The 9,725-nt window shown below is 48.8% G+C and overlaps 1 protein-coding gene across 1 annotated transcript; it reads right to left on the bottom strand.

Moving 5' to 3' along the window:
• Positions 1-9,063, bottom strand: LOC121004979 (probable low-specificity L-threonine aldolase 2). The gene is made up of 8 exons (XM_040437457.1): positions 8,933-9,063; positions 7,683-7,926; positions 7,350-7,433; positions 6,732-6,820; positions 2,191-2,376; positions 1,974-2,111; positions 1,695-1,887; positions 1-387 (listed from the first exon to the last, which is right to left on the bottom strand). Exons 1-8 carry the CDS (start codon positions 8,975-8,977, stop codon positions 104-106), a joined length of 1,263 nt encoding a protein of 420 aa, XP_040293391.1. The 5' UTR covers positions 8,978-9,063; the 3' UTR covers positions 1-103.
• Between the last annotated feature and the right edge of the window lie 662 nt (positions 9,064-9,725).

Raw genomic sequence — 9,725 nt, 5'->3', positions numbered from 1 at the left:
ATTCACCTCTGCTGTGCACCTTCCTTTATTATACATTCACCTGCATTCTCCGCATAAAAGCCATGATGACCTAGGAATGCAAAAATCCACAAGTGTCCTGTGATTAACCCTTGGGTGCCTCCGTGTTGTATTTTTCCAGCACCCACTTGAGCTTCTCCAGCGCCCGCAGGGTGTCCTCTGTGGAGACGTCCCGATGCCAGACGAGCCGCACGATCTCGGGGGAGAAGGCGAGCGCTTTCACCACCACGCCGGCCTGCTGGTCGCCTGCACTCAGCTGATCACACAGATCCTGACCAGACAGGGGCGCTGTGACTGTGAGCAGCACCATGTTACTGTCCACTACCGCGGGGTCCGTGGTGCAGATGGGGCAGGCCAGCTCCTGTACCGCTGGAAGGGAAGGGGACAGAGGGTTACACAAGAGTGGGGTCTTTGAAGGGGTTTTCCAGCAACAGTGCCACATCTGGTCATAGGTTGTGTATGGTATTGCAGCTCAGACCCATTTACTTTAATAGATCTGATGTAACCTGTGGAGAGGGGGGGGGGGGGGGGAGCACTGGTTTAGGGAGAAAGCAGCCATGTTTTGCTAATCTTATAAATGGGAAATTTTGGGCCAGAAATGATGAATCAGGAGTCTGGATTGGTCCTACATTCAATCCTGGTAAAGGACTATTACTATCTTTAAAGGGTTTGTCCGGGTTCAGAGCTGAACCCGGACCTACCCAGAATTTCACCCAGGCAGCCCCCTGATGTTAGCATTGGAGCATTTTATGCAGGATCGGATCGCGCAGGGCAAGGGCTCTTTTATTTACAATAACACTGCGAGGCGGAGGCTTCCGCCAAGCAGTGTGTTTGGTGATGTCACTGGCTCTGATGGGCAGACTTTAGTGCTGCCCTAGCCATTTTACAGGCTAGGGCAGCGCTAAAGCCCGCCCATCAGTGCCGGTGACGTCAACAAGCTAACTGCGGGGTGGAAGCCTCTCCCTGGCAGCCCTATGGAGAGCCCAGTACGTCACCGGATCTCCTGAAAATGCCTTTGCCCTGCGCAATTTAGAGCAGGGCAAAGGAGAGCATCGGAGGATGAACTGCTATGATGATCATCTTAGTTGGGGCTGCCTGGGTGAAAATATGGGTATGTCCAGGTTAAGCTCTGAACCAAGACAACCCCTTTAAAGGTTTGCTACCACCTTATGGCATTTTAAGGGAATATATATTGATGACCTATCCTCTAGATGGACCCCCACCAATTTGATATTGATGGCCTAACACCCAGGACCACTGCCAATCAGCTGTGAGTGCGGCAGCCTCTTAGGCCATGTGCCCTATTGAAGTGAATAGGGCTGAGCTGCAATACCAAACTGGGTCACTATACGATGTACGGTGCTGTGCTTGGAAAGCTCCAGTGATCGGCAGTGGTGCCGGGACATGGTCCCCTGCTGATATGGTAATGATGACCTATCCCATTCATAGATGGAATGTCTGATAGATGTGGGTCTCATCTCTGTGACTGCCTGCCTCTGTCCAACCTGATGAGATGCTCCGTTTTTCATAACTCCCAAAGCAGTGGATGGAGAGGGCCACATGCTTGCATGACACCACCTCCAGTGTCAGTCACCCGAGCTTCACAGACCTGCACAGCCCCTGCTTGCTGAATTTAGTGTAGGACACCTCCTATGTACGTTCCTGTAGCCACTTACCTTTGGCAAACATCTTGGCATTCTGCTGGTCTAACTTCACGTTCTCTTTCGCACGTTTCAATGCCACCAGTCCAGCTGCAGCAAGCACTCCAGCCTGACGCATCCCTCCTCCGAGCATCTTCTTTGCCCGTCGCGCCTCGGCGATAAACTCTGCTTTTCCCCCAATTAACGAACCTACTGGCGCCCCAAGTCCCTGCAACCAAAACAAAAGACCTCCACATAGCCCCCGAGTCCTTATAACTACTAAACAAGATTTAGCTTTTCCTATGAACTCCATACTTTGGATAGACACATTGTGACGGAGTCACAGAATCGGACGATCTCTGCTGGCTCCACGCCCAGCGCTTCCGCAGCATTGAAAAGTCGCGCCCCGTCCATGTGGATCTTCAATCTGTAGCGGTCTGCAAGTTCCCGCACCTGTGTAGGAATCATGACATTGAGCGTCTCAGGCAGGATACTACACATATAAAAACAAAAAGGGGTACGTCCCACCCACCTCCTTCATGTAGGACAGGGGTAGCACACGGCCCCCCATGCGGTTGTGGCTGTTCTCCAGGCATATGAGACGCGTCTGAGCATAGTGCACATCTGGGTAGCTGTGCTGGATTTTGCTCTCCATATCCTTCAGATCTAGACGACCGTCTTTCAAGGTCCGTACAGCACGAGGGAGCACTCCCGCAACCTGCGTGAAACGTGGCGCAACACAAATTTGTTTTACAGCATGTTCACACAGTGCAGTAACACATGTTATCTTTAAAGAACCAGTCCAGGCAGGGCTGGGACAAGGTCCACCACCAACAGAGGCTGAGCTGCCCAAGTGCGCCCCCCCCCCCCCCCCTTGGGCCTGTGCAAGGTTTTTTACCAACACAAGCGAACCTACATTTTGGCGCCCCCGACCCCCCCTCCCCCTCACCTGGGGGAAGGGGGGGGGGGTGCGCCAAAATGTAGGTTCGTCCCATAAGACGCACCTAGGTTTGGTTTTAAAGGAGGATAATAGGAAACAATATTTTTCATTCCACCTCAGGTCAGACCAGCCATCAGACCCCAGCTCACAGGCACAGCCCCAATGCCTCAGATCAGACCCCCATGTCAGCCATCAGCCCTCCATGTCATATTTCTCCCCGTCCATGGCACAGACAGACTACAGACATTGTCTCCGGCCCATCATGTAACCCCATCCTCACCCATGTCACATTTCTCCCCCTCCATTTGATTGCTCTAACACCTAAAGAAATCAGGGGTAAAAGGTATCAAACTACAATGTTTTATATTGCTTGCTCTTTTTGAGAGCATCAGGGTTTTTGCACATTTTACATACACAGCTCTGCTACATGCGCACACACACACAGCTCTGGGTGGCACATTATATATCACTGTGTTGCACATTTTACATACACAGCTCCGCTGTGCACATTATACATTCCTCTGTCTCATACAGCTCTGCTACATACACCACACACACTACTGTGCTGGATTCACACTATACACCTATCTTTGCTGCATTATACACATGAAGCACCCTCAGCTCTGCTACATGCACCCCACACACAGCTGCTCTGGGTAGGCAGACACACACAGCTCTGCTACATACACCACACACACTACTGTCCTGGATTCACACTATACACCTATCGTTGCTGCATTATACACATGAAGCACCCTCAGCTCTGCTAAATGCACCCCACAGACAGCTGCTCTGGGTAGGCAGACACACACAGCTCTGCTACATACACCACACACACTACTGTTCTGGATTCACACTATACACCTATCTTTGCTGCATTATACACATGAAGCACCCTCAGCTCTGCTACATGCACCCCACACACAGCTGCTCTGGGTAGGCAGACACACACAGCTCTGCTACATACACCACACACACTACTGTTCTGGATTCACACTATACACCTATCTTTGCTGCATTATACACATGAAGCACCCTCAGCTCTGCTAAATGCACCCCACAGACAGCTGCTCTGGGTAGGCAGACACACACAGCTCTGCTACAAGCTCGCTGTACATCTTGTTTGCAGATTTGACTAAATCTGCAATGTGTGAATGAGGCCATACACATCATCCCTGCATTAACCCCTAAGTACCCGGAATTGTAAGTGCTAGGGTGCTAACCTCATATGTTCAACAGTTCAAGCCAAAGTCAGGAGCAGATGAGGATCATAAAGGCGCTACCAGTCCACAGCCTGGCTCCTCCCACCCACATGACTGGTCACATGGTCATGACATCAAAGGTCCTGTAGCTTAGAAGGATCTCGCATCTACACTGAGCTGCAGAGCCCCTATGTCTGGTATACTGGGAGGGGGGGCGCGGAGCTGAGGGATCCCCATATGTTTAGCTCTGCAGGGATAGACAGGGCACGCTGCCGGGGGCCGGGAGGGGAGGGGAGGGCGCCCGGCAGCAAGTAAGTGATAAAAAAAAAAAAAAAAAAAAAAAAAAAGTTGGTTTTTCCGCCCACCCCAGGCTGCGCCCTGAGGCTGGAGCCTCCCCAGCCTCTGTGTCGGCCCGGCCCTGAGTCCAGGTAATATACAGTATGTACCCTATGTTATATCAGGGCCTGAGAGGACACAGCATGACTTTCCTTTTTGCCAACACAAAATAGTAAGCATGTGTGAAGTGAAAAGAAAATGATACATGGTTTTAAAAAAAATTGTAATAAATAAAAATCTGAAAAGTGTGGCGTGCATTTTTATTCAGCCCCTTGTACTCCAATACCCCTAAAAAAAAAAATCCAGAGTGACAAAATGCATTGAAAAGTCACTTAATTAGTAAATCGAGTCCACCTCTGTAAATTATTCTCAGTATACCTACAGCTGTTCTGTGAAGGCCTCATAGGTGATCAAACAGCATCATGAAAACCAAGGAACACACCAGGCAGGTCAGGGATAAAGTTGTGGAGAAATGTAAAGCAGGGTTAGGTAAAAAAAAAAAATAAAATCCCAAGATCTGAACATCTCATGGAGCATTGTTCAATCCATCATCTGAAAAAGGAAGGAGTATGACACAACTGCAAACCTACCAAGACATGGCCGTCCACCTAAACTGACAGCCCAGGCATGGAGAGCACTAACTAGAAAAGCAGCCAAGAGGCCCATGGTCACTCTGGAGGAGCTGCAGAGATTCACAGCTCAGGTGGGAGAATCTGTCCTCAGGACAACTATTAGTCGTGTACTCCACAAAGCTAGCCTTTATGGAAGAGTGGCAAGAAAAAAGCCATTATTGAAAGCAAGCCATAAGAAGTCCCATTTACAGTTTGCCACAAGCCTTGTAGGGGTCATAGCAAACATGTGGAAGAAGGTGCTCCGGTCAGATGAGGTCAAAGTTGAACTTTTTGGCCTTAATACAAAATGCTTTGTGTGGAGGAAAACTAACACTGCACATGACCCTGAACACACCATACCTTCTGTGAAATATGGTGGTGGCAGCATCATGCTGTGGGAGGCTTTTCTTCACCAGGGACAGGGAAGCTGGACAGAGTTGATGGGAAGATGGATGGAGCCAAATAAAAGGAAAACCTGGCAGAGAATGCAAAAGACTTGGGACTGGAGCGGAGGTTTCACAACCCTAAAAATCCAGCCAGAGCTACAATGGAATGGTTTAGATCAAAGCGTCTTCATGTGTTAGACTGGCCCAGTCACAGTCCAGACATAAATGCCATTGATAATCTTTGGCAAGGCTTTAATATTGCTGTTCACGGATGCTCTCCATCCGATCACACTGAGCGCAAGCTCTTCTGCAAAGAAGTGCAGCGGGCCGCCCCCCTGAGGCTCTATTGGAAAACCAGAGTACCCTAGGTGTAGGGATGGCCGAGTGGTATAGGGTTGCCTAAAATGTCCCTTTATATGAGATGTGAGTGTCACGGTGCTCCTACCTGGATATGGCTGGACCCCAGGCATTGGCTCCGAGGCAGACTAATAGGGGGAATAATTGAGGGATAAAAGAATAACTTGAGTCCAGACCTTAAGATGCAGTTGAAAAACAGCTTTACTTTGGTAAACTTTTATCAGACACAATCTTCCAACTTTATCTTGGTCCCAGCAGGCTTTAGCATTAAAACTCTGGCAGGCAAACTCATCTCTCGTACATCTGTTGCTCTCTGGCTCTGCTGTGCTGATAAGCTGACTGTATGATTTTGTTTCTTCTTTATACTGCACAACACTTGGTAGTCTGACTCTAAGTTTGGCCAGGGAACCCTCCTCCTGGCTCCTGAGGCTTCAAGCTTTGGCCTCCATGTCCAGCAGAGCTGAGGGTGCTCTGGCTGGCTTGGCTTGAGCACGTCCAGCAGTGACGTGCCCAGCACACCCTCCCTTGGCAGGGGGTAAGCTAGACTGACTAGAACTGGTACCCACCCTTCCTGCAGGAAGCGAGACTCGCCCACTCCACCACAGAGAGGGGGTTACCGTGGAATGGAAAGCTCCATTCTTACCTAACTGTAGCTCTGCCATGTTTGCTGCCACCTGCTGGTGAACCAGGCACATTCCATTTGAATATAACAGTTGCAAACATTATTAGGAATACACAGTGTAGTGGACCTGAAATAAATACACAAGATGACATGATATTAGCACACACACAGATAGAAGCAGGGCGTAGGAGTGGTAATGCCACGCTGGGGCGTTACAGAAGAATGGGCTAAAATGTTAACCCTTTTACATGTGCAAGGCTGGTAGAGACTTCCCCCAAAAGACTTGCAGCTGTAATTGCAATGAAAGGTGGTCCTACAAAGTTTAGACTAAGGGCAGCTAAATACAAATGCACGCCACTCTTTCCAGTATGAATACTTTTTCAAGGCATTGTACATGCCTCCTCCACAGAATCAAAGAGTGGACGAGCCCTTGAAGGAATGCAGTTGAAGTACATTAAGCTGTGTGTGCAGGACCAGGACTGCTCCATGAATCCGACGTCAAACTCTGCTGGATACAGCTTGTGCAGGCATTGTATATAACCTGTGCTGTTACAAGCTGCAGCCACCGGATGGCAGCATAACACAATACTGGGTAGAAAACAAGACTGTGACGACTTACCTGCGCTACACTGCCTTGCTCATAGAAGACCATATGAGATTCATCTCCAACCAGGACCTCAGATCCTCTGACTCGGCAGTGAACCATGACTACGGAGAGAGACATGAGCGTAAACCAGTGTACTGCACCTTCATACAACTTCTGAACCCTCCTGCAACCTATACCACGGGAATATACAGCTTTATCTACGCAGCCCTGGTATTCTTCAGTTCACTGTTAGTTGCGCAATGAGAAGTCTGGACGACTCCTTTAATAATTGCACGAAGGAAAGTCCGGCAACTTTTGAACAAAATAAAAAATAAAAAAATTTGCAAGATCTCTGCTTGCTGGCTGCAGCAGAAAAACCCACGTGCAAGGGAGAGCTGTGATACACTGCCATCAGCCATGTGACTGTCTCAAATGGACAGGATGGGTTTCCAGCCTCTGGGTGCAGCGACAGCATTCACTGACAGCAAGCAGAGATTTTGATAATGGCAAAGAACTAAAACGCAAAGCGTTAGAACCTGCACTTTTTATTTAATCCCCCTTTGCGTGCACTGACGTTTTTCTTGAGGGGGGGGGGGGCAATACTTTTGCAATGGAGGTTTATACGGTTCCTTGAGAAGATGGGCCACTTACCTGAGATCAGATTTCCCATGGTGCCGCTGGTCACAAAGAGGGCGTCCTCTGTGCCAAAGAGCTGCGCCGCGTACCGCTGGATCTCTGTGCGGACACATATACATATGCATGAGCTCGTTTGCATTTAAAAGGGCCACTCCAGCCAAAAGGGTCTCCCACTGCATTTTCACATGCAGGTTTGGGGGGCATTTTTCCTAAAAGGGGTTGGCCCACCTGCACGCTAGACCGCCATTCCATGCAGAATCGACCCTGGCCGATCCAGCACATGACAATAACTGATAATTTCTTCTGGCCGGAATGCCCCTTTAATACCATCACCCGGCTTGTACTCACCATTCACAGTGGGGTCTTCCCCATAGACGTCATCTCCGACCTCCGCCTCAGCCATGGCCCTCCTCATCTCCGCACAGGGCTTGGTGACGGTGTCGCTGCGCAGGTCCACCGCCGCTACATCCATTTCTGCGCCGCTCCTGCTCCTTGAATACATGAAACGAAAACTGGGGCCCGACAGGAGCCAAAAAGGGGGCGTTTCACAGGCGAGGCCTTTATAGCGATGGAGACTGGACCTTCCTCCAACCTGTAAAATATGTAAATTAGCCAGAATATCGGATAATCCGGCACCTGGTGATGCCGCGCTAATGGAATACGATGCATTATGGGAGAATATTCTCTGATAGATGGTTTGTCGCGTTTCAAGACACAGACACGATGCGTTTCGGGGGGGGGGGGGGGATTTCTCTATATTCCCCTAAAGCGTCATTAGCTTCTATGGACCCGAAGCGCAAAAAGTCGCTGCCTGTGGCCATGTCTAAACGCGTCCTTCAAGGACCCATGACGTAGCTGTACGTCAAGGGTCCGATCCCTAAACATGGCGCCCGCTCGCACATGCAGCGGGCGCCTTAGCCGCGGGGTTTCTGCTGTTCGAATTATTGCCAGTTATTGTCACCCAAGGTAAAAAAAAGTTTTTACAAATATAAAAAAAAATAAAAGTTCAAATCACCCCCCTTTCCTTAAAATAAAAATATCTAACCAATAAAAAAAAAATAAACATCATGGGCATGGCCGCGTGCGAAAATGAGCCCTGTACACATAGCTACAAAAAAGTTATAGGGGTCAGAATATGGTTATGAAAAAAAAAAAACTTTTTCCTCAAAGGTTTTAAATATTTTTCAGTATTAAAACGCAAGAAAAATTATAGAAGTGTGGTATCGTTGGAACCGTACTGACCTGGGGAATGAAGATAACAGGTCAATTTTACCGCCTAGTGTACTGTGTAAAAAATAAAAACCTTTATTAGAATTTCGTTTTTACCCAATTCTACCCCATTTGGAATTTTTTTCCCGCTCCCTACTACATGGCATGCAACCGTAAATGGTGCCATTAGATAGTACAACTTGTCCCGCAAAAAATAAGCCCTCATAAATCTATGTGAATGGAAAAATAAAAAAGTCAGGGCTATGGGAAGGTGGGGGAGCGAAAAATGAAAAATCCCAGGGTCCTTAAGGGGTTCAGTCCTGTGGAAAGGAAACATTTGCAAAGCAACCACATGTATACATAAAGTATATAGAAAAGTAATACAATACCCAGCAGCGCAGCCCCAGAGTCACAGCTGCTCTCACTCCCCTCATAAGAAGTCACTCTTTGGAGTTTGAACCCTAGGCGGCTGTCGCAGAGCCATATGGAAAACTGCAATGGATCTCCCGTTATGCAGCGTGTACACGATTAGCCCGGGACTACATTTTCCGTGATGCTCCGGGCGCTATTGTCACTGGTGGGTGTGGAGGAAATTTGAGAGGCATGCTGGGAGATGTAGTTTTAACCCCTGCATGCAGCGAGGCAGCTTTACTACGCGATTAGCCTAGGACTACATTTCCCGTGAGGCTCAGGGCTCTATTGACACAGGTGGCTGTGGAGGAAAGCCGAAAGGCATGCTGGGAGATGTAGTTTAACCCCTGCATGCAGCGAGGCAGCTTTACTACGCGATTAGCCTAGGACTACATTTCCCGTGAGGCTCAGGGCTCTATTGACACAGGTGGCTGTGGAGGAAAGCCGAAAGGCATGCTGGGAGCTGTAGTTTAACCTCCTTTGGGACAGTGAAACCTATAGCGATTCTCCAGTGCCTGATTATTATTTTTTTTATCTGAACCGCTCATGGGCATGGCGAGATCTGAGAAGACATGGCGTAGAAGGAAAATCATATTTCACGTAAATTTCTAGTCAGACCCACCCCTAAAAACGAATGCCTATGTAAAGCAGAGCAGCTGCCCCAGCAACCAATCAAATTCCAGCTCTTATTTTGCTAACGCAGGTTGAGAGATGAAAGAGTGGATCTGATTGGTTCCGTCTGGGCATCGGCACTACTCCCACAGCAAATAG

This window comes from Bufo bufo, chromosome 6 (assembly GCF_905171765.1).
Source record: "Bufo bufo chromosome 6, aBufBuf1.1, whole genome shotgun sequence".
Classification (NCBI taxonomy): domain Eukaryota; kingdom Metazoa; phylum Chordata; class Amphibia; order Anura; family Bufonidae; genus Bufo; species Bufo bufo.
Note: the sequence above shows the minus strand (reverse complement) of the source record. Positions and strands in the feature narration are given on the sequence as shown.

What these genes read in the sequence shown, in the direction of transcription:
- LOC121004979 (XM_040437457.1), bottom strand. Translation starts at nt 8,977, where the DNA reads ATGAGGGGAGTGAGAGCAGCTGTGACTCTGGGGCTGCGCTGCTGG. An exon ending in CTCTGGGGCTGCGCTGCTGG is followed by an intron (nt 7,927 to 8,932) that starts GTATTGTATTAC and finishes CATATTTTACAG; the next exon opens with GTTGGAGGAAGGTCCAGTCT. An exon ending in TCACAATGTGTCTATCCAAA is followed by an intron (nt 1,888 to 1,973) that starts GTATGGAGTTCA and finishes TTTTGGTTGCAG; the next exon opens with GGACTTGGGGCGCCAGTAGG.